Source organism: Suncus etruscus, chromosome 5 (genome assembly GCF_024139225.1).
Source record: "Suncus etruscus isolate mSunEtr1 chromosome 5, mSunEtr1.pri.cur, whole genome shotgun sequence".
Lineage (NCBI taxonomy): Eukaryota > Metazoa > Chordata > Mammalia > Eulipotyphla > Soricidae > Suncus > Suncus etruscus.
This window is the reverse complement of record NC_064852.1, coordinates 7,640,112-7,666,217: the sequence shown is the minus strand read 5'-3', so window position 1 is coordinate 7,666,217 and position 26,106 is coordinate 7,640,112. Positions and strand designations below refer to the sequence as shown.

Sequence of the window (26,106 nt, the reverse complement as noted above, 5' to 3'; positions counted from 1 at the left end):
CTTCCCATTGTCCGAGATAAAACTAAACTTCCTCTTATGGCATTATTCTGTAAGGTCCAAGACCAGTGTTTTATTCTTCCCATCCTGTTTCTTTGCTCACAGAATCTGATGTCTGAATTATCTCTACAAACTTGTTTCTTGTCTGACTCAACCAAGTGTTGTCACCTAAGGGAAGCCTTCTTAAATCTGGGAACTACTGGGCTGAAGGCTTCTTTCTCTCTAATTTCCACAACCTCCTGTACTTCAAGACCCAATACTGTGTTACAGTCACTCGATTATTTGCATTATTCTCAGTTCCTTTAACTGGACTTAGAATACCTGAGATTATGAAACCTAGTTGAATTTATTTCATTTCCAAGAATTCAGTACGGGACCTGAAAAATCATTGGCAACTCATACAAATAAGATAAAGGAGTTAAGGAAGGATGATATCTAATTATTATAATTATTATAATATGTCATTTGCAAAGATTTTCATACTACATTTACTTCATGCACATACTATTCCAGCCCCAGGAGTTGACTTCCATATCAATACCCAATCAACCAATCAGCGTTGACTTCCATATCAATACCCCTGGTTCTTTCCCACCCCTCAAGTCTGTTCCCTTGGCACACACACAACAAAACAAAATGTGGATTTATCAGGACATAGATCAATAAAAGCCAATTTATGATCATTATTATACCTCACAATCGTGTCATTATCACCATTACTAGCATCACTGTGAGGAAGAGTTTTAATTTGTAGACCACCAAACATAGAAGCACTTTGCTTGGCTTTAGGGTCAGATAAGCTTCAATTAAAACACATGATCTGTACCTTTTAGCTGTCATATAACAGGATAAACTGTTTAAGTTGCTCTATAAAACTCGTGGCCCACGGGCCGCAAATGACCCTCTGTACAACATTTTGTGGCCCTGCCCTAGAGGAATCTTTTTTTGTTTTGTTTTGTTTTAGTTGTTTGGGTCACATGCTTCAATGTTCAAGGCTTACTACTGACTTTGCACTCAAGGATCACCCCGACTTTGCCTCCTGTGGCCCCCAGGTAAACTGAGTTTGAGACCCCTGCATGTGATGGATTCTTGTCCAGACTTCAAATTATAGCTGCAGATACTCAAAGCCCCCTTCCGCCAAATAGAGAATGTAGGTTACTTTAGTTTCATCCTATGTTGTGAGCTGAAGACAGAGCAGAGGTCAGAGACCTATGCAAACCTTGTACAGAATAAGTTCTGGAAGATATTTTACCCCTCCAGGTATGGATCTCTAATGACCACCAAGCACCACAGTGATGTTTTTGGTGTGATTCCTGATCCAACAGAGCCTAAATAATGCTGTATCCTCTAGTTCCAACATTGAATTGACCAGTCTGGTTGTTGACCCAGTATGGTCAACTTGAGTCGAAGACCTCCTGAGCACTGCTTGCCTCTTCCCTGCCAACAAATCTCAGTACCGTCAGAATGATATGCTTATTTTGATAGAGCTACTAGTGTTACGTCTGTATCAAGAGCTGAGATGCATTCTAAAAATGGTTGTCATTCCCAATACCTATTACTTTTTCAGGGAGAGAAGATGCATCAAATGAGAATTCCTTCTCTGGCACAATTGTGACCACTCTCATAAATTTTTAACAAGATCTACATGGTTTAAATCTTTAGAAAATGGAATAAAAGGAAATAGGGTCTTGGGTAGTTCCTAAGATCTTGCCACACTGCCCAAATCTGGTATTCAGAATTGAACTGCCTTTCAAAAAATCATGGCCTCTTCCAGCTAGCTCTCTTTTTGGCAGTAGTCTGTTTAAGTAGTAGCTGAAAGGACTGCAGGTAGGCCATCTCCTAGGCAGAGAATTCAAAAGAGTGGATGACTGTGTAAATAACACTGCTTTAAGGAGCATTTAAGCCAGTGCTCTTTGTTCAGGAAATTGATGGCTTTGTAAGTACTGCCTCTGAATGCAGTACTTGAGTTGAAGGTCTGATCTCCCCTCGTAAATTCCCTAATGGGCCTAGGGCCTTACATGTTCAATAACTTGCCAAGAAAAACTCAGATCCCACTTTAAAAAATTAAAAATGCTTAACCGGAGTCTAAGTTACAGTTTCACTGGCACCGTGTAGCAGACAGATTGCCTCCTTCAGGGAAAAAAGAGACTGCGGGCCATTCACACCATCTTTTTCATTCTCGAGTCCTTGCTAGGCATTTTCTATATGGAGTCTCATTACACATTTCTAAAATTTGGGAAAACAGTCATTATTTTTACCAGTTTTCTTAAAAGGAAAGTGGAATTGAGAGGTGAGTGCACTGCTCATCTACCCCCAGTTCCTTCAAGAAAAACTGAGAGGTGTCCCCAACTCCATCAGATTCTGGAACCCCTGGAATCCTGTATTGTAGGATATTTGGGAAAGAATTCCATTGGCTTATTATAATCAGTAGTTCCAATCACAGTACGTTTTTCTAGGATTAAATGACATTGCATATGTTGAAATATTTATCTAAGTGCTTAACATACAGCTATTCCTCCAATTATTTAGTGAACAAATGCACTTATTACGTGCAATTTGTGATTTTAATTGAAGCAGTAAAAGATTTGTTGGGACTAGTAGCCCTTCTGGTAGAGGCCAGCAGAGATTTGTCAAAGCAGTGCCTTGTGGAATTGTGGATAAAAGATATATAAAAGATATATATATTTATATATATATAGAGAGAGATAATAGGCAAAGCAATACTGGAATTGTGAGAATTTTCCACTAAAGTGGGTACACAGGAGAAAATATAGTATGTTCAGATAGCTGCCACAATTCCAGTATTCCTGGAACATTAGAGGAGAAGAGAAAATGGTTTAGAAGCAGACATGGGCCAGTTATGGCTTGTCAGTAGTTATCAAGCCAGACAGTAGTTAGAAAATGTTGACTGAAAACTTCAGTATTGTATGAAGCAGCCAATTTTATTTTTAGACCAACTATAGTTTTTTAAAAAGTTTTCTACTGTTTCTCTTCTGAACCTTTTGAAAATGTACTTGGATCAGCATTCTTTAGTGATATTGTGAATCCAGGGCTCCAGTTTACGACCATATCCTAAGTCACCTGTGGTCCATCCATCTCTGACTTGTGTTCTAGAGGCTGCAACTAGTTTGTACTGTCTATTTTGTATTACATTATACTATTTAAAATTTTATGCTCTGTCCAGTTCAAAGAAACTTTTTAGAGTGACCATCATTCCATGATGCTTTTTTTTTTTTTAACCATGAATTGTTGTGTTGGCCTATACTATCTTTGATCAAAAGCAGATTTTGGATAAAATTTCCCTTATTCTTCCCTTCCTTTCCTTCTTTCATTATTGAGAGGAGAGAGAGAGAGACATTTACATTTATGTAAGAGCAAATTATAGTTAACTCAGACAGAATTAAGGGCATATAGATTGATATTAGAATGCCTCTTCATCCAGAACAGAAAACTCACATACTTATCACATAAATAAAGAAAATCTACCTAAATGTAGTCCTGGATGTCAGCTGGGCTTATGTTCACTGACCATTATACTATTTTCTGCCAGATTGAAGATGGAGACACTAGCAGGAGGATAATCTTTTTGTGGGGGGGGGGGGCAAACCAATCAGGCATTAGGGTAGAAGTATAATATTTTGTATCTGTAGTTACTGTAGATTTTTGCATGGGAGTCTACTACTAAACCAGACACACGTCAGTCTCTTTAATCATGACCAGTTATGTCAATGTGCATTAAAGATCAATTTGATTTTCCTGTGATGCCCCTATTCATCCTCAATTTCTTGGCTATTAACATAGTCTCACTTGTTCCAAAGTTTTTCTTCTGTGAAATCTTGAGAACGCCTTATTTTGGTGCACTGTTCATTTTACTAAGACCAAGAATAGATATTCATACACATGTGTATCCTGACATTTATTAGATCATCTTGTTTTACTTTATTCTCTCATACATGTATTCCTCATAGTCTGATTTCTATTTGATACTTATATTTCTAGTATTAATGTAATAAGTTTTAATTAGCCTCTCAGAATTTTTGGTCTATAGCAATTATGTGGCACTTAGAAAACTATCTTTGGGCCAGAGAGATAGCATGGAGGTAAGGCCTTCTGCCTTTCATGCAGAAGGTCATCGGTTCAAATCCCAGTATCCCATATGGTCCCCCGGGCCTGCCAGAAGCGATTTCTGAGCATAGAGCCAGGAGTAACCCCTGAGCAATGCCAGGTGTGACCCAAAAAACAAAAACAAAAACAAAAAAAAAAAGAAAAAGAAAACTATCCTCTATGAACCCATGTTTTCACATTTATAAGTACAAAATATAAATACTTTCTAAAGATCCTTGAAAGGTTATACTTTCATTCATCCATGCATTCAGCTGATACTTATAGATTATTTTCAAAGTCTTGGAAAATATATTGTAATTATGGATTAAATTGATAAATATTGTATGCAATGGTCATTCTATTTTACAGAAAATGAAATGATCAAATAAACATTTAAATAAATAAGAGTGCTATGCAGCAGATAAACTATAACAGTGGGATAGGGAAAATTGAGTGGAATTTGTGTAGTTAAAAATGGAAGTACAGTAATGGTGGAAACTTATTCTTTCATCAGCAATTTTATTATTTTCTTCTCATACATTTATGGGATAATATTGAATTTTACTTTCTCTTTGCTATCATGATATAACATTGTAACCCAAAAGAAACCAATCTGAAAGTCATTCAGAGCTTTGAATATTCTAATATATTCATTGCATTGTGATTTATTATGATTAATATCTTTACTTAAAATCTTTTTGGAGCAGTCAAAAATATCTAAATTTAAGATGACGTAATTATACTTTCAAGCTCTAAATTGAGATAATCACATCACTTCATTAAATTTCTGTCACTTTGTATCACCTTTTTTTATCAAGATATTTCATTTCTTTGCAAATTTAATTAATATCAAAAGTAAAACAATATTTGACACAGATGGTAAAGCATAATGTCTCACAGGAAAAATATTTTGGGATTAGGTTTTTCTTCTACTGTGTCCTTGTATCTGTCATATAATTTCATAACAATTAATATCAATATCAATAACAATTTATAATAATGTATTGGTTACATTAATAATGAATATGAATATTAATAATCAATATATTCATAAAACATTTGTATAGTTCAAACTTCCAAAAGAAATTGAAATTAGGTTTGAGAACCTCTTCAGTTAGTTGTAGAACCCAAACCCTTAAAATAACTTAGTTAATTTACTATCACTGAGTACCTATTAGGAACATTCTCAAGTCATTCCCCTAAGAACTAAGTAGTAAATAGAAGTAATGCTGGATTCAGCATAGAAAATTCTCACAACTCAACAACTGCATATGGTCATTAATACATTAAAAAGTGTCCATGTGTAACAGATCAGGCAATGTCCTTGATCTAAAAGAAAGTAAAGAATTTTGATTCAAGATTATATTCAGATGGGAAATAAATATTAATGAAAATTTAAATTTAAATGGTGAGTTATACCATAGTGGCCATAAAATAAAATGGTGTGTTTGCTCTCTAATATAACTACTCTATTTCTATATAGAGCAACAGGATTATTCTATCTATAGGTAGACAGTTATTATTGGGTGAAGTACTATTGAATAGACTTCAATATGATGAAAAGTAAGAGATTGTGAGAAACATTTGAAAAATGTTATCCTAAGTAAAATAAACACCAAAGTTAAGTTCTGGCTGCATTGCTAAACAGTTTATTTCAGAATAGGTTATTAAATTAAAAAATGATTAAATGGGTGGGTGCTTCCATCTATTTAGTGGAAGAATGGATGAATCAATGGATAGTAGTGAACTCGGGAGATTTTTAGTAGAAATAGATGAAGTCAGGAGTTGTGGGTCATGATAAAGCTTTATATTTAAATTTTGGTCCAAGTAATATGGGAAGCCATTTGCTAAGATTTAGATAAGCATGTTTAAGTGGCACTCAACCTATGTCCTGGTGAAGAAGAATTGAAAAAAGACATGGAAGAAGCAGAGACTGATTAATTAAACATTACAGTGGTGGTGTATTTGAATGGTAATGATAGAGTGAAAGTGAATCTCTTTAGAATATTCTGAAATATGAAATTATATGGGATTTTCCCATGAGCCTGATGTGGTGTTATTTGGGAGAATGAATTAGAAAAGATGAATTCTACAGTTTTGATTTGGTGCTTGATGGACAATTTTGTCATTGACTAAAATGCAGAAGAAAGAAATATAAGGAGAACCCATTTTTACATTTTAAACATGTTGTTTTTTTTTGTTTTTTTTTTTTTTGGTTTTTGGATCACACCTGGGAGCGCTCAGTGGTTGCTCCTAGTTCTATGCTTAGAAATGGCTCCTGGCAGGCTCAGGGACCACATGGGATGCTGGGATTTGAACCACCAACCTTCTGCGTGAAAGGCAAACGCCCTTACCTACATGCTATCTCTCCGGTCCCACATGTTGAATTTTTTATGACTGTGAAGAGAAATTTTAGTGGGAATGTTATTGCAGGTACCTGAAATTCAGTTTAGATGATATATCTAATTAAATAATTAAGTTGCTAACATGGATGTTTAAAAGTTGTTATTTAAATATTGAAACTCCCTGAGAAAATAATGATAGATAAGAAAATCAGGTCTTGTGGCTGAAGAAATAGTACAGTAGGTAGGGTACTGTGTTGCATGCAGTTCACCTTGGTCCAATGCTTGGCACTTCAGATGGTCTCCTGAACCCAGTCGGAGTGACCCTTGAACACTGCCAGGTGTGACCCAAAAAGTAGAAAAGAAAAGATAACAGGGTTCGAGCCCTAGCCAGCAAGCCCAGAAGCATTTAATATACATCAGGAAATCTAAGACAGAAAATGATTCTGAGGGGCCGGAGACATAGCATGGAGGTAAGGCGTTAGCCTTGCATGCAGAAGGGCAGTGGTTCGAATCCCGGCATCCCATATGGTCCCTCGTGCCTGCCAGGAGGGATTCCTGAGCAGAAAGCCAGGAGTAGCCCCTGAGCACTGCCGGGTGTGACCCCCCCCCCAAAGAAAAAAAAAAGAAAAGAAAAGAAAAAGAAAATGAATCTGAGAGTGAGAGGAGTTAAGAGACAGAAAGGGGTGGTGGGAAGATGTCTTGGTACCATGGAATCCAAAAAAGGCTTTTTAAGACAGAAGGATTGGGTTACTTCTTTATTTATTTCAAGACAATTTGACATAGCAGTTAGATTTAGTGACATTAACACTGCCAATGATCTTGACAACGATTTTGATGACATGTTGAGTACAAAAGCTAGACTGGAGAGAAGCAAAGAGTGAATTGTAGGCAAGTTGATAATGCAAATTTAGATAACTAATGTTCAATAAATATTACTAAAAATTGTGGAAAAAGAAATCTGAAATATTATACACTATGATAAGAAAAGTGAGTTATCATTTTAATGTAGTTTAATTTTTATTGTTTTTATTTGTTTGTTTGTTTGTTTTGGCATCATATCTTGTGATGCACAGGGTGTACTCATGACTGTGAAGGCAGGAATCACTCTGCTCAAGGGACCATAAACAAGATTGGTCACATGCAATACAAACACCCTACCCACCAGTTCGGTCCCAATTTGACCCCAACATAGTTAAATTTTGTTTTTTTGGGAGCCACTCCCATTGATGTTCAGGGGTTATTCCTGTTTGCACTCAGAAATCAATCCTGAAGATGCTGGGGGAGGACCATACATGATGGTGGGGATCCAACATGGGTTAGCTGTGTGCAAGGCAAGTTCCTTAGCTCCAGCCCCTTCATTTAATTTTAATTAAAAATGATATCAGCAATATCTGTTAGACTGGTTTAGAAGGAGAGAATAATGGTTCAGGAAATTGCTTTGTACTCGATAAGAAGCAATGTAGAATGACAGATGACCCTTCATGGAAATGAAGATGTTAGAATTTAGTCTTCATGGAAGGCTCAAAGTCTGAGAAAATTTTAGAAACTATGGGGAAATGATTAGAACCTTGGAATAGGAGTTCCAGAATTGCATGCATTAGAGAGTAGAGGCATCCCTGGACATGAGAAGAGATTGGACAGTTGAAGTGGACTGCCAAAGTATCTACATATTTGGTAGGACTGCTCAAATTGACTGCTGTGTAAAAGGGAGCATAAGTAAGGAAGACTCAGTCCTGTTAAGTGAATAGTCAGATGGCCAAGAGAACAGAAGATGAGGCTATCCTCCAAGAGAGCTTTCCAGAATATGTTTGTGTGTAAATCTGGAGTGATAACTTAGGCCTGCATCCAAACTCACTCCTCTCTTTCCTGTTCGTTTGGCTTGGTAGATAGTGTCTGTTGTCACAGTGAAACTAGGGAAGAAATATTTAGTGTAATTTGATATGTGGCAACCCCCTGAAGGAACCAAAAAGCAATACAAGCCACTAAGATTCAGTAGACTTAATCAACATCTGAAGTTTATTAGTGGATTCATGGTTGGTTCTTTAGGAAGACTTCACCACCCTCTCTTTTATATTCTGGGCTGGAGGATCTTGTCAAGGAGATTAAAAATTGAGCCATAATTTGATTAGAACTAAATGATAAATGATATTAGCAATGTGCATTTGACATAAAGCCCTTGAAAGATAAGTGATGTAAATCTTGATAGATCTATTCCAAAATAAATAGATGCCAATACATCCTTCGTAGACATCCTACTTTATAAACCTTCAAGAGTTAAACACTGCAATTTCCTGCTACAAGGAGTTATTATTTGGACCCAAAGATTGTACAATTTTTGTCTTTCTGCTGTTTTTTGGATGAATTGTTATGTGGCATGAAATTTGTTGTGGTTGGATCCATCCCTATAAAAGCAGCTGAACTTAAAAATACCATTTTCTAACATAGCCATTTTCAAATAGGGACAATCTTACATATAGAAAGAACTTCTATTTAGTAGGGGTAGGAAACCTTAATTTTTTTATTATAGGGCAATATTTCACCCTGAACATTTGTCATAGGCTTCACTTGAGCAGACATTAGCCATTCTCCCCCAAACCTTGGATCCCATCTTTAATATGTATTTTAATACTTATGAAAGACGAAACCTTATTTTCATATTGATTTAGATTTTTATGATAAGAGATGATGAGCATTTTCCCATGTGCCTATTAGTCTTCTTCAGAGAGGTGTCTGTTCATTTCTTCTCTCTATTTTTGATGGGGTTTTCGGGGTTTTTTCTGGGGGGGTTAATCTGTGGGAGTACTTTATATATCTTAGGTATCAATTCTCTATCTGATGTTTTGAGAGAAAATATTTTCTTCCACTTTAGTAAGCTGTCTTTGGTTTTAGCTCATGCTTCTTTTGCCATACAGAAACATTTTAGTTTAATGTAGTCCCACTTGCTTAGATTTAACTCTATAGCCTTTGCCATTGACATCTTATTATTGAAGACTCCTTAAGGTCTTAGAACAGTCTTAGACTGTTTTTCCTATACTCTGGATTCAACAGTGATCTAGGCACTCTCCCATAACACATTGAATTCTGTCATTCAGTTATTCTATATACCACATATAAATGAGATCATCTTGTGTTTTGACCTTCTTCTTCTGACTTACATCACTTAACTTTGCTTCCAGTTTCATTCAGGTTGCAGCAAATTGCATGACTTCAATGTTCCTTGCAAGATCATCATATTCGATATACAAAATATAAGACGCTTTTGTTTTAATGAAATGTTATTGCAGTATTCTATTATTTGGCTAATCACATCACAAAAAGTGGACATACATGTGGTTATTTCAGACCACAGTCATTTTAGACCAAATATTATCTGTTAATAATTGAGATTAAATATAAAATAATTGTTCAATTTCATTTACTATTCAATTGCTAGTATATTTATCTGTTCTATAGTAGTCTCCTCCCTCAGTCCAGTTACTCTGAACTATATGTAATGGGCTCAACAACTGTGGAGGTCCAATCATCCTCCCCACCTGAAGATTGATATTGAGAAAAGCTAAAATTGTGGAAATATTGGAATTGGAGAGGATCAAGAAAGAAAAGCTAACCAATTCAGCTAAATAAATCCAGTAAATAGAACCAGTGATACAAAAGACCTAATAGGGAACCCACAATCCACTGAATCTAAAAGAGATATAGTAGCACAGTGAAACTGAAGAAAAATCTTCAAAGAAAGGAGCCTTATGAAAGCATGAATATGTGGTGAAGAAGGAAATGGAATGACAGCTTTGAGAAGCTAGAAGGGGGTTTCATGCATTGTAGATCTTGCATGTGAAGAAAACAAAAAAGACCACCAAAAACAAAAACAACAATAAAAAAAAAGACAAGAGCATATAAACCCCAAACCACTTGATAATCAGAGACTGATCATCCAGAGTTTTTTATTTCAAATATAAAAATTTATTTTATTATTATTGATATTATTATTTCCTTTTTGCCATGCCTGATGGTGCTCAGGGGCTCTTAGATTTATGCTTTAGAAATTGCTTGTGCATTCCAAGTGGCCAGTGTGTCCATATAAATCCAGGTGTCCCATATAAAAACACGAACTCTGAGCCTAGCAGCTACCTTCCACTCTGCTATAATTATTTATAATAGCTCAGACCCCAGCTTTAAGGAAAACTTATTTCATCTCCCAAGATTTGGCTTCTAAGTTTTCAAGGAAGAGGAAAATCTCTGATTTTGGAACTGTCTCAGATGTGGAATTTTATATTAATGTTCTAGACATATGGGTCTTGAAAATGAAACCAAGCAAAGTGGTCTCATCTGTGGCTACCCCTTATAAAGGTACCTACCACCTACCACAGGTTCCTCTGACTGAACTGTCTTCCCAAAGGAAATGAAAATTCCTGGCTATTCAGAGCTCAGCCATTGACGGTGGACTTAGGAATTGCCTTTTTACCTTCTCTGTTTGGGTAGAGAAAATTTCTCAACTGAACATTGCACACAGCAGGACATATCTGAAATAGGGATTCCCCTTCTGTCTGAGGAGTAGGATAACTTGAGCTGAAATCAAAGCTCCAGAGTAATGACACTATTCACTGCTCAATACTGAGGCTGTAACTCATGCCCCTATACCCTGACCCAGGCCAAAAAACTTTTCAAAACATAAACTACATTTGGGCACACGTGTGTATATTAGAGCTGCTGACTTGTACATTCATTCTACAAATATTTGGCGCCTGCTGAATAGAATTTTTAAATCAAGGATCTATGTATAATTCTCAATACCGCCTTGCAACTACATAGAATACAGGTAGCAGGGACAAACTTTTTACCTTGTAACTTGCCATTAAACTCTTTTTTTTTTCCTGCAACCAACTTGCTTCTTAGCATAAAGCATTCAAGAAGCACCAATTACATGGATGTAATAAAAACAGGAAGGCTGCTTTTCTGTTACTGTTTTTTTGTTGCTGTCTTTGTTTTTCCTGGCTACACATTTGTATTCTATCCTTCTCCCTGCTTTCTTCAATGTTTCGGGCATGGGAGTAGAGAGGGAGAGAGAATTTCCCAACTGAAGACTGGCAGATGTCGCTGGAGGGCCTCTGGGACTCTAGTTGCAAAATAAAAAAATAAAACCTGATAGTAAAAATCCATATATGTTATTTTTAAAAAGGGAAATAGAAGGTTTGTGCAATCTTGTGGGAGAAACCATATGTCTCTCTGTCTTTGTCTTTCCCCTCCCTGGCTTTCTCTACTTAATATCTCTTATATATAATCAATTAAATCAATATTCATACTGATTTATCTTTATCTGTTTATATTATTGATCCGTTTCCAGATTATTATTCTCAAAAGACTGATATATTGAGGTCTTAAATATAATCAGGAATACAGGTTAGGGAGATAGCTTAGGAATTAAGGTACATGAATCGCATGCCACCTAACCCAGGTTCAACTCCTGGTATCAATTGGTAACTCAAGAACTTGACCCAAGTACTAAACTGGGTGGCCCCAGTGATATCTAGGTCTTCAAGCCTAAGCAGCACCATGATCTCTGGCCCTTGCACTGAAATGCTGGCCCAATCGGCTATCATTCCATGACTGTCTCCTAGTCTCCTTTACACATGACTTAGGAGGCCCAAACAAAATAAATAATAGAAAAAAAAATACAACACAAATAACCAAGGATAAATTAACTTCTGCGAGAACTCAGTTCTAACCCCTGTTCCAGTTATCTCTATGTCTCTCTCTTTTTCTTATATAATAACCTTATTTAAACATCTTGATTACAAGTAGGATTGTGATTAGGTTTCAGTCATGTAAAAAACAACCCCTTCACCAGTGCAATATTCCCACCACCAATGTCCCAAATCTCCCTCCATCCCACCCCACCCCCACCTGTACTTCAGACAGGCTTTCCAGTTATGGTAGTTCTCTGCATAGTTATTTCTATAACTGCACTCACCACTCTTTGTGGTGAGCTTCATGAAGTGAGCTAGAAGTTCCAGCCCTCCTCTCTTTGTCTCTAAGGATTGTTGTAAAAATGACTTTTATTTTTCTTAAAACCCATAGATGAGTGAGACTATTCTCTTTCTTGAAGTAATTCAATTTACAGTACATGTCTTTTATGAAATTATGAAAATATTGCCCTTCTGTGTTTATGTTGATAAAGGAGACAGATGATAACAACGGTTAAGTATCACCTAATGACCTTATTTGCAAGAGGACATGTTTTCATTATTCTCTAAATAGGTTGTGTAGGTAAAGATGCTCTTCTTGAGGTATAAAAAAAGCCAATTCATCAATTCTCTATGATGTGAAAGCAGATACCTTCTCTCCTATGACTTTTCATTTTGCAACGTATACCAAAGGTGCATGATCTGGTCTTGTAGATTTCATCTCTTAAAATCAATACAGTCATTATTGGACATGAATCATCTCTGTCTTTTTCTTGACTTAGAGACTGAATGAGGGAAAAATCAGAAAGAGTTATGGTCTTTTACTTAAGCCTGTCACACTTTAATATAGGAGAGTTGAATTTTTTTTGTTTGTTTTTTGGGGCCACACCCAGCGGTGCTCAGGGGTTACTCCTGGCTGTCTGCTCAGAAATAGCTCCTGGCAGGCAGGGGGACCCTATGGGACACCGGGATTTGAACCAACCACCTTTGGTCCTGGATCGGCTGCTTGCAAGGCAAACGCCGCTGTGCTATCTCTCCGGGCCCAGAGAGTTGAATTTTAACCCAGCTTTGCACACCTCCAAACCTCTTTGCAATCCCCTTCATTCATTGAGTTTCTAAAGAAGTAAAATCTGGATAAGTGATTGGTTGCTCTACAAGGTGGTCTCAGCTTTGTTATATATTGATTGACCTATTAACCAGGTTGGAGATCTCAAGAAGTAATGAGACAGTATTCTCTCTGTGCTATGATTGCCTGGCATGCAACTGGTCACTAGAATTCTCTGCTGGGATAAACTTAACTCATTGTATTAGGAAAAAAAATATTCCTACTCTTTTGCTAGTATTTTACTATGTAAACTACTAGTAAACTAGTAGTTTACTATGTAAACTAATTTCAGAAACAAGCAAGAAACTTTGGCACTTGAAATGAGTTCAGTGTTCTCCTGCCCCTGAATTCAGTGACTCCCTTTTTTTTTCAGCTAACTGTCATAGAAACCCAAGTCTATGTCTCCTTGAGCCCAGAACTTTCTGTTTATGAAAACACTACCTGAAAGTATGCTGAATACTGGTTTCAACATTAGATTTAATTAAGTCACTTGGAAATAAATTGATCTCTAAAAGACCATGTTTTTCTTTTGAATTATTTATTTTAAAATTATTTTAGAATGTGAAAAACATGTTTTTTTAATCACTTCTTTTCTTTTTTTTGGGGGGGTGGTCACACCCGGCAGTGCTCAGGGGTTACTCCTTGCTCCACGCTCAGAAATCGCTCCTGGCAGGCTCAGGAGACCATATGGGATGCCGGGATTCGAACCAATGACCTGCTGCATGCAAGGCAAAACGCCTTACCTCCATGCTATCTCTCCGGCCCCACTTCTTTTCTTTTTAAAGCAGTTTATTTATTTTATTAATTGATTGGTTTTGGGACTATACCAGGTGATGCTCAGGGGTTACTCCTGGCTCTGTGCTCAGAAATCGCTCCTGGCAAGCTCGGGAGATTACATGTGATGCCGGGGATTGAACTGGGCCCATCCTAGTTCAGCTGCATGCAAGGCAAATGACCTACCACTGTGCTATCTCTTTGGCCCTATTTTTTTAACACTTCACATGACAGTTCTACAGCTACCTTAAGAGGTTGTCCTAGTAGTGACGATCACTTCTGTGTATTAGATGGGAAGTCAGAGTCTGAGAAGCGATTCTTGTTGTTATAAACTACATTGTTAATGTAAGAAATAGATCTCTGAACCTGGTCATTACTTCTAAAGTCAGTGTCTCTCCAGAGCTCTACTCTATTGTTTAGGAGTAAAAAAAAGGAAATAGTGTCCTATTTCAAGCACTGTCCCCAGCATGATCATGTGTTCTTATTTGTCTACTATAGTTTTACTTTCCTCAAAATAAGAACACACTAAGAAACTTAAAGGCCTAGGTTTTGAGGACCCTGTCATATTTCAAAAGAGCTTCAGAATTCAAGACAGCAGCATAGAGTATTATTATTAAAGAGGAGACCTTTAAAATAGAAACAAACATAAAAAGGATTTAGTTTGGCCAAGAAAGTCAGGAAAAGAACAACTTCTACCTAGCATTTAAATTATTGAGAGAATGAAAGACGGCCAAAGAGATAGTACAAAGATGAAAGTGTTTTCCTTGCATGCAGGCAATCTGAATTGAGTTTGTTCTCTATCAGCAAGTACCTCCAAGGATGATTTCTAAGAACAGAAGAATGAGTAGGCCCTGAGAACCACCAGGTGTGGCCTAACCCCTTACCCCCAAAAATAAAATCAAACAATGGCAGGTTATATTTTTAGGCAGTTCCATACAGATTTCTCTATTTATTGTTCTCGATGATGGAAACACTTTCAGATGCTGCCTGCTTTAAAGACATCCTTGCATTCATTAAGTGGAATTACCATCGATTAAGTCAGATACAGCTAAGCAGAGGGTATTCTATGTCTTGAGCTCCAAGAAAGTTTATGGTCTCAGTGGGTCTTCAAGTAAAATGTGTAGATATTTAAAACCATTAGAAGTCTAGAGATAGGGGCTGGAGTGGTGGCACAATTGGTAGGACATTTGCCTTGTACCCACTAACCTAGGACGGATCATGTTCAATCTCCTGGTGTCCTATATGGTTCCCCAAGCTAGGAGCAATTTCTAAACATATAGCCAGGAGTAACCCCTGAGTGTCATCAGGTGTGGCCCAGAACCCAAAAATCAAAAAAGAAAATTAAGTCTAGAGATAAAGATTCAGCGGATGCAATTCTGGAGTCCGGGCAGTCTGAACAAAGGGCTTTTTTTTTTTTTCAATGATGATAAAGACTAGAAAGGGAACAAGACTTGTCGAGGACTAGAGCAGTAGGACAATGGGCTCCCACCTTGCATGTGAATTTGATCTCTAGCATCACCCCTGAGCACTGCCAGGAGTAATGCATGAGCATCACCAGGTGTGTTCTCAGAACAACAATAACAAAAAAATGAGACCACTCAACGAACAGAACCCTTTAGTTACAGAACTGAGACAGCAGTCTCTCTTGTCTATCAGTCCATTCTTTCTGTGCATTCCCCGAAATCCTTATTTGTACCTACACATCTCATTTTATGGCTCTGGAATTATATAATATCAGAAGCACTGGAATTTAAAATGAGGAAAAGGCTGAGTTTGAAACAAGACTCAATGACCATGTACTATGACTACATGACCTTGAGTTTGTTACTAACACTTGTGGATCCCAAGTTCTTAATAATATGGGGAAGAAAGTCTTCATCTGAATCATAATACATAATGCCCTATTATAGCAACAAAGTAAGATTGTTCAAGGCTCACCTAGGAGAATCAAGGTGAAAGCTTGTGAATTGTGTACATAATGTTATAGTGTACATACAGATGATTAGCTATAATCACAAAGCTGCTGCATGGCTTCTCTCTAGAATGTCTTCATTTGTAATCATTGCAACTTTAAACCCAGTGAACAGCAGATCTCAAATTCCAATCATTTCAGCCTCCTACCCACTCCCTGGCAATCCACAGAGTTTTCTCTCCTGTGAGTTTACTTCATAGCCATTATATGAGTGATTTCATACCATGTTTGCCTTTAAGGATAAGGGCTTCTCAAAGGAGGATAATGACCTTCTGTTTCATGACATTGTCTCTGATGGTGGAATTTCCTTTTTTTTAAGGTGTAATAATAGTCCATTGTGATTACTGGTAAAGGGTTTGACAGAGTTGGTTGATTCTTCTAGCCTGCTGGAAGTAGATGAGACCAAAGAAAAAATATCTTAACTTCTTTTCTTTCTCTGCCCATTTCCTCTAGATGAACCCAGCCGGTGCTATTTCCATGATGGCGATGGGGTGTGTGAAGATTTTGAACAAAAAACTAGCATTAAGGACTGTGGTGTCTACACTCCCCAGGGGTTCCTGGATCAGTGGGCATCCAATGCTTCTGTGTCTCATCAAGATCAACAGTGCCCAGGCTGGGTCATCATTGGCCAGCCAGCTGCATCCCAGGTAAGATATTTCCTACAGATAACTCAGTTTCTGCTTTGCCCTTCAGCCTATCTATATCCAAAGCAATTAGTGGATAATATCATGTAGCCATTTGTTTAGCTCAATGTAATTTCAGGGCATTATGAACACCACTTACCCTTTAGCTGTGGATACTTAAGACAGAGACCATTAGCACAGTATGAGGAGTAACTTTTCTTTCCCAACTTATCTTTCCTCCTATTAATAGTTGCAAAAATTTCATCAGTTTTACTGCAAACTTGAATAAGAATAAAGTTGAGGGAGTAGCTTTGCTTTTTTAGGGGGTTGAGATGCCAAGCTATTTGCTTCTTTAGTGCTCTTTGATAAGTCAACAATGTCTACTACAAATTTACTGTGCGGACAATCATTCCAACCCTCTGGGTTCCATATTTGGGTCACCTTTCTTCATAAAAGAGTAGCTGTGCCTTATGATCTCCAAGGACCTTCCCAACTCTAAAAAGCTGTGACTCATTCCTCGGTCCCCTAATGGCACTATTTATGCCCCATGGTTGTTCCCCGTGAGACTGTCAGCTTAGTTTGAGGGAGTAAGAGTACTGGGGCCACCAGAGCTTGTGTGATTCTAGGGATGGCTTATTGTCCCCAGAGTCCCCTTTCCAATTATCCTGCTGAGCAAGCACCTGCCTTCTTCCAAGACGTCCATTTCCCAGAGATACGATTCAATACTTCCTACTGGTGGGCCTTGTGGGCATTTTTGGAGCTAGCTCACTCACTGACCCTCAGATGATTCACTAATTCTAGCCATTCCTTTTTTCAATTGCTTTCCTAATTCAGATTTTGGGGACTAGACCTGGTTTCCAGATGGGAGACAATTGAAACCTTCCAAGGCTCAGTGAAAATCTCTAGTTGGGGTACAATATAGGTTCCCTTATTTCTTAATGGGTTCTGATAAAATGTTTATTTAATCATCTGTTTATATTAGCATATATTATGTTCTTGTTTGCTTTTTTCTTCCCTGAAAAGAGTAGAAGGAAAGACCATGATATTTTCTCCTGCTTCTCATGTAAAGTATCCATCTAGTGAATGAATAAATGAAGGAGTGAATGAATGAGTGGGGAAATAAAGTCTAATATCATACTCCCTGTGTCATCTCTGCATTTGCCAAATTTAACCTTTGATTATGCTTTTTCCGCCCCATCTCTAATTATGTTGGTATGTGATTCCACTTTGCATGCTGTTCTTTGGAAGCCATCTTAAGTTTTGTTCATCTCTCTAAGTCTTCTCCTGATCTAGAAAAGAATAGGGACTCAGAAAGTATTGGTTGTCAGCACACACACACACACACACACACACACACACACACACACCCACACACACACAGATTGCAATGTGTAAATACACAACATAAACACATACACAAATGAAAACCCACCTCTAGGATACAGAATTCCTGTTTCTATTGACACTTCCAGGACTTTCCAAGTGTAACATTATCCTCCAGTTCCTAGAAATGATTTTAAAACATCATTAAAACAAGAAAATTATGAAAGGACATAGAATTTCACATGAACAGGAGGTAGCAGCTGTGCTGAGAAATCACCCAAAGGTTAATAGTCCAAATGTGAGAAAAGGAGAAAGAATTTTCCAGTCTTAGCCTTCAAAAAGAGACTTGTTAGGGCAATTATTCCAGTAGTACGAGGGGGGAGCTGTCAGGAATTATGGGTGATTATCTCTTCCTAAACAAAAATCCAATTTAAAAAAATCATTATAAATACTAGCTCTTCGATCTACAAAGAGGAGAAGAGGAAACAAAATCATCCTATTGAATTATTCATTGTAACCAATTTTATTTTAATGAAATCGACTAGGTTCCATTACTCTAGGCTTGGACATAATCTTTGTTACAAGGAGACTTCAGCTGTAACTAAATTTGTCAAAATGAGATCACCTCACTGGAGAATACAGGGTCAGGGGAGGGGATGTGTGTGCTGCTGGCTGGGTGGAGTGCCAGGCAGGCAGGCAGGCAGGCAGGCAGACTGGAGCATGGCAGAACAAAGATCTCCCAAATTCCTCTTCAGCAAACACATGCCTGAATGTTATCAACACATTGCACTCAGCCCCCCATCATGCACTTGCACACACACTAAGCACACACATGTGACATGACACACACAAATAGTACCTACATGATTCTAAGCTGAAGCTCTTTCTGCAATGGAGTTCCCTTGTGACAACAGAGAAGAGAGGAGGAAGTTTTTTTTTTATTACCTCACACAGTGATTAGAGGAAGTGGGTAGTTAATTTTCACCCTGTCAGAACTCTAGTAAAAAAAAGATGATGGCTTGAGAGGAGTTCGAAGGCTCTTAGATGTACCATGTATTCCTCACCTTCTATATAATGCAGTTAATGATAGTCTTCTCCTTCTCTTTTTTTTTTTTTTTTTTTTGGTTTTTGGGCCACACCCTGTGACGCTCAGGGGTTACTCCTGGCTATGCGCTCAGAAGTTGCTCCTGGCTTCTTGGGGGACCATATGGGACGCCGGGGGATCGAACCGCGGTCCGTCCTAGGCTAGCGCAGGCAAGGCAGGCACCTTACCTCCAGCGCCACCGCCCGGCCCCAGTCTTCTCCTTCTCATGACCTCCCTATCACTCTCTTTCTCTCTTTCTCCCTCTCTCCCCCCCCCCCTCTCTCTCTCACACACACACACACACACATATGTTCTCACACATACATACCTTTCTACAGGAATATACCATGTAGGAGCCTAGATCCAAAGATTGACAATCAGAATAGTCAGAGGCAAGTGGACAAGAAGATTGATTGTTCAGCTATTAGATAGATACTCGCTGGCCCCTCATTACCTTGTTTTCAAGGACCCTCATTAACTACTTCAGAGCCACTGAGAAGTGACTTTTCCAAAGTCACACAGCTCCTGCACAGAGGACTTTGGATTAAGAGGAACCCATCAGACATAACCCTTGAGAACTCAGGAATATGCACCCACATAGAAAAATTGAAACAGACTCTCCCTGAATCACATCACTTGGAAACGAGCAAAAAGAATCACAGAGGGCCAGGTCTTAGCGTATATCTAACAAGATTCTGGAAGTTTCCTTGAGGAGACCACTTGTTTACTCAGGATACTAGTATATTGTATTAAGTTGAGGGGAAGTGATGAAATGCCCAATAATTCTAATTGCCTTTTTACAAACTAATGTCTTCCTATTCTCTGCCTTTGCTGGTGCTAGAAAAATAATCCGTGGAGAAGTTTTTGTGTGTAGTGATGTGCTGGAGCCAATATCCCCTCTCTATCCCCCATGAACCACTCCCTGCTTTGACCTTTGCGGTATAAAAGACATTATAATAGACTTAGGTGTAAGGAGTTCTCTTGTCGGAATTAGTTACAAGTTCTCTTGTGACTGTCTGCTGCAAACTTCACTTTCAGTTTTGCATAAATGCTGTACTTCTAATACTTTCCAGTTTCTCAGCTCTGTCCTCTTCACACAAGATTCCCAAATTTGGTTAGGGCTAAACTACTCCACCCTGAACTAGGGGTCTTATATCCTAATGTTATCAGACATATCAAAACTTTCTGGTGTTCACATGAGGGTCGAACATCCTCTATTAAGAGACATTCCTTGGATATTTTGGCCATGCACCTTCCAGGCTTCACTGGAATTCAAAAAGGCCCTGAGACAGAACAAAAGTGGAAATGAACCAAAAGGATCACATTATCTCTCTTTTGGGAAGCTCAGAAATGGTTGAGTTTAAAGTACTTATAAAGAAAACCTCGTCTGGTCCTTATTTTTGTCTCCATGTTTCACATTTCTCTAGAGCTTCCCACCAAAACGGCTGCCAAAATGAGATGTAGATAGTCCTTGATCCTTCCTTTCTTCACCCCCAACATTTCTACCAGAGCCCACTTCCTCCTGACCAAACAGGCACCTCCCTCTTTCTACAGTGGCTGAAGGAAGGAATTGAAACTTTATCTGGAATGTACACTGTTCTTCCAGAAATTACAGACCTCCAGTCAACCCACCAATTTATTTCATTAATCCTTTGAGGGCAAAACTTAGACTAAGCATTTTCAGGGCCACTGTTTCAGGGCCAAAGTAAAGAAAAACTTCCTAAGAATGAGAACTCTCTACTTACGGTGGAGAGCTTTGGGATCACATCAATTCCCTATCACAAGGTAGCCAACCTTGAGCCAGTGACTGAACAAGAGACCCCAAATTAAAGGCAAACCCAATCTGGCTATCTCTCCTTTCTTGAAATTGGTTCTCTGACTTTATGTAGACATGCACCTCATAAGGTCAAGGATATATATTGAAAAATGTGTCAGAGATGGTTTCTCCACTGGCATAAATATCATGGTATATCCTTACATAAACCTAGTTAGAAATTTGGTACAAACCTAAGAGCTCTCTGTAAATGGGCCATAATATATATAGATATATATATATAGATAGATAGATAGATAGATAGGTATGTGCTCTGTCACTCACCATAACAATGTTATGGAATTCATGGCTATATTCCATCAATTCATAATTGGTTAGACCTATTTGTTACCACTTCATTTTGAGTTATTCCTTTTTGTGTTACAGTAATATGTAGACACAGAAATATATGTATATAATTTTCCCATATTTTAGCACCAGAAATATGTTGAAAACCTTCACTGAGTTAGAGAGAGAGAGAGCCTGATCATTGTTGATTAAAAGTCATATCATGTAGCTGTAGTATGATATGGATTTTTTCCTAAAGCAAATTTTGTCTGGATAGCTCAAGACCCTCCTTCCCTGGAAAGAGGGAATGATCATTTCTACTTGCTAGAAATTGAGGGAGTTAATGTAGAGGAAACACAACGTTGATTTGTTTCCTTTCTTATTAGATAGTGCACTATTAACTCCTCCTCTCCATCATGTTGAGTTCGTTCTACATTCCTCGCCCAAAACTGGCTCCAAGGATCTATTCAGAATAGCAGCTCAGTTAACATTTTGTTGAGTTAAACATAATTGTGTTAACAAATGTTTTTTTTTTCCCTACTCGGGGCTATATTGAGCATTTGGGGGCACTCCTAAGAAAACTTGTCATTTAGCTGTCTTTGAATGCTAACAATTAATTTTATTGGAGAAGTATGCTAGAGACCCAGGAGAGAGATTCAGAAGGAGGAAAGTAAAACTCTCAGCTTTTACAAAGCTCTCAGCTTTCTCAGCCCTCAGGGATGAGATGGGAAAACCCTGTGCCCTACTTTCAGAAGGACCTGGACACATTTTTTCAAATAATATTTACCAAATTCCTTGATTCTACTGAAGCTCTTGCAAAATAAGACACATACAAAACTGGCAATTTGTGTTCTTGAGTGTCTAGCATCAGGAATCACCCTTGGAAGAGAAAGAATCAAGATTCAAGTAAGTTGTTTCACGCTTAAATGTCAGGTGGATCCAAGACAGTCCAAGGTAGATCCAAGACACATAAACTCTAGGAATGCACAGAAGAGAACAGAATGCACTAAGGAGAACAGATTAAAAGGGCTGATGGCCTTTGTATCTTTTTATATGCTGCATGTCCTCCAGGAACACCCAGAAATTGGAATCCTTCCTTTCCAGCTCCCAAATATTATCTCCTACTCTGATTTCTGCCTCCCTATTAAGATATCCTGTCTAGATGTTTATTAGTCATAGTTAGGTTTTCCCTTTTCAAGAAAATCACCCAAAATGTGTACATGGAAATGGGAGAGAGAATAGTTTCAGTTGCCTACCTCTAAAATGAAAAAAAAAATCTTACTTTTTGAAGCATATGCCTAATTATTTTTGAGTGAAAGAATAAACACACCAACCCAATAACGGTAGGAGGAAAGGTTGCTTTGCACATTTCACAGGTTTGTCACCTACCACGTGTAATACATAAGAAATGGAAACATCCATAAGAGAGAATTATAAGATGCATATTTTAATGGACATAGTCCAAATAAAGAACACAGGGATAAATGGCTTGCATCTTCTTCATTGTTGCCTTCAGAACAGGAATAGGAACAAGATACTTATTTGGCTTTATGGATACAAGATAGGGATCTTGCATCCATCTACAAGTACACATACATAAAATGTGCTCAGGAAGATCTGGGACATGGTGACTCAGGAGAGGTTGCATGGTCAGAGCTTGACTCCTAAACTATGACTTAAATATAGGCAGAGTGTAGTAGAGGGTATGGATGAAAGAACAATTCAGTGATCGAGAAAGGGGTGATGAGAGAGATCCAAAAGGGGGTGGAAAATAAGAAAAAAATGCTCTAGGCAGATCTACAGGGATATCCTTCAGGTGTTTGAAATCTGAACTTCGTCCCACAGGGAACGGGAAGCTTTTAATCAGGATCAGTTGATCTTTTGAGGAAGACAGATAACACTTATTGAACACTGTCACTATCCTTGTCTTTTGTGTGGATGCACAGTATAACACTGAGTAGTTTTATTTCTCTCCAAATAAAGAAACTGAGTATCAGAGATACCACAGTTGACTTCTATTTCCAGTGGAAACTTCCCATGCTTTCCTACCTTAGGAAACTAGTATGCCACTCAGATGGACTCTCCCAGAAGTTTTGCACAGACAGGCAATTCTCCAATATGTCTTAGATGATTTCCTTTGCCATAGGCAGGGAGTATTTTTGGACTGAGGTGCTTTCTAAGGATCGTCTTTACCCTTATATGTATCTTACCAAAGCAGTCAATTCTTTTCACTGGTGCAAAGAGACACATCTGCTCATAATGGTGGAAGGAAGAGAGGGGAAGGGAACATGCTGAAATATCAGAAGATTCCAAAAACTTTTCCCAGAGACCCAAGGGATCTTCTTTCTCGTGGTGGTTTCTGAGTAACTCTTTAAGAGTACATGTGGGAGTCATCTAAGGAGACAGAACAAAAAGTCCCACAGTCTATTACAGTCTGTCTCATAGGAGTGGGGAACCCCCAAATTCCACTAGGGGTGTTAAAAACCTGCACCAAGAAATTGGCCATCTCAATGTGTCATGGAAACCTGGGCCTGTAGGGAACTTTCAAGCTACAGTTTATTTAGGTCCCATGGGCAATTTCTGAAACTCTCCTTCCAATCATCTCTTTTCTCCTTCCTTCAGTCATTCACTCTTAGAATTTGTGCAAACCTCGAAAACACCTGAATCTTTGATTGGGTCCCCAGAATTTGGATGATGAGAATTTTAAACACATGAAAAAATATTTCAGCATAGAGAATATTGATTTCTATTCCTGAGTCCACTACTCAAAAACTCTTTGACTTGCCAGGTCTCTACTGCCAATACTAATTCTTATAGAATTAAAGAGATAATCTTCCTTAGTCAAGCACAATATTAAGGATGAGAAAGCTGATCTCGAAGAGTAGTTTATGCTGCTGGTGGCAAATTTCTAAAGCAGTAGTTCTTCCTATAAATTTTTAGAAACAGTGTGTTTTCATGGGAAACAATTTAACTTGGGACAGGGAGTCCCAAAAGCCTTTAGAAAATCAAGAACCAATTCCAGTGATGCTTAATCAACCTAACATACTGAGGTCATAAGAATAAGGAGTTGCACAGGTTCTGCCATACTGAGGACCACCAAGGCTGTCCTGGCACTTTTCAGGGGCCTCCATACCCATCTTGGAAGTACTGGAAGTTGGGTTCAGCATCATGGAATACCAGAGTTTAAATTCAATTTCTGGCACCACATGCAAAGCATTTACTCCTGTCTACTGAGCTATCTTCTCTTCTTCTGCTGAATTATTTTTTAAAGCTATCTTCTTTGAGACACAGAAATCTAAGGCGAAAGAGACTTTTTTTTAGTCTCTTTATCTTACTTCACTTAATTTAAATTTGACTCTGATCTACCAATCATTGGTTTCAGCACTGGGTGAGGAAATGATTTTATCACTAGTCACCCAATCATCTGAGTTTCTTAGTCGCCCATGTCTGAGCTTGTGCCTCAGCACAGATGGGAAAAGGTAGAAAGCCAGTTGTCTAGAGGATTTCATAAAGGAAAGGACTTAATGACATAGTTACATTAGTAAGAGATGTTTGGTCAAGATAAGTGACTTATGAATAGGGAAAGTATGTTCAGATGGAACATTCATTGAGGAGAGGAAGATTAGCCTACTAAAAAAGAAGAAATTTACTATAAGTTGTTGTTTTCCTATGGTAGATCATTTGGGGAAGACAATTTGAGGGAAGATTTCTGTTTTCTGGTAGAAGGTAAAGCCCAAGAACTTGATAGAAGCCAATTAGAGTGCAATTTTTTGATAGTTGCCAAGTACTGTGACTTCTCAGAGGCCCAGTTCTCTGTCCAGTGGGCCCTTACTCTACATGTGGTCCTCATATCCTAGCCAGTACCAAACTCAGGGTACTCTGAGTTCTGGTTACTTGCATCCTATTAAAAAGCAAGTTATCTCCACACAAATGGAGTCTGGGGAAAGAGCACATATTCATGAATGAGAGAAGGAATGGAGGGTGCCTCAGAACTTTGAGGGGTGCAAAAAACTCTTACTGAGGAACTAGACAGGTTACCAGAAGGAGCATAGAACGCCTAATTTTAAGACAGTCTGTTTCTTACTGCCTCTTGCCTCTTGACCTGCATACCAAGGACAAAGTGAAGTTTTGTGGTTTGGGTTGGTTCTCTGCAGAGGGCAGATGGGGCCTCTCAGTCCACTCCACAGCCCCTCACAGAAGCTTTCTTGGTCTTTGCCTTCCATCCAAGCCTGCCCTAGTTCCTGCTAGTTGCCTTTAGCCTTTTCACCTTCTTCTTTTATCCTTGGACTCTGCAACTCACTTTGGACTCTTTAATTCCATCTCCATTTTTATCATGCATTGGCTTAGCTAAGTTTTCCTTTTTTTTCTTTCTCTTTTTATTGTTGTTGTTTTAAGTGGGGGCATAGGCAGTAGGCCAAAGTGGCCTTTGCTATGTAATTTAGTTTCATGTTCTGTACCCAAGAAACATGTAAAAAAATGTAAAAAATGTAAACAGCGTTCCCTCTCTGAGGCTGCTGTCTACCAGGGCAGCCAAAGTCAGGCAAGCTTGCTGAGCCTGCTGCTTTGGCAGTTTTGAATTATGCCCCCCCCCAAACCACATGCTCATTTTTCTAAATCTAAAAGTATACTTTCTCAAGCCAGGCTTCAAAGATGGGGTTTCAAGGAGAGTCAGGGGTTGGTGGTACACAGGATTTTGTTTGTGTTTGTGTGTATGTTCATTTGTTTATATTTGCTTTTCAATCCCACTATGCCACCACTTCACCCATCTTGACTGTTCACATGAGTCTGGATTTGTTATTTGTAGATTCTGCCCAAAAGAGACATTCCATCTCCTCCACATGAGTTAAAGAGTTTCTTGAAACTTGCCTGAGTCTTCCTTCCAAAGCAGGGTTACTCTGTGCTGGAATTCTTTTAGGTATGAAAATATTCCAGGCAAGATGGACTCAGAGAGGCACCCATGCTGAGTACCATGCTTCTGTTAGAAATAATCCCAACAG

The 26,106-nt window shown here is 38.3% G+C and overlaps 1 protein-coding gene across 1 annotated transcript in view; it reads left to right on the top strand.

Annotated features, from left to right (window-relative positions):
- The window catches only part of PAPPA (pappalysin 1), a 259,858-nt gene that overhangs the window by 142,885 nt on the left and 90,867 nt on the right, over nt 1-26,106 (top strand). Inside the window, exon 10 of the mRNA XM_049774233.1 lies at nt 16,432-16,625. Within this exon, the coding sequence (XP_049630190.1) occupies nt 16,432-16,625 (194 nt within the window). The remainder of the gene's footprint in view (nt 1-16,431; nt 16,626-26,106) is intronic.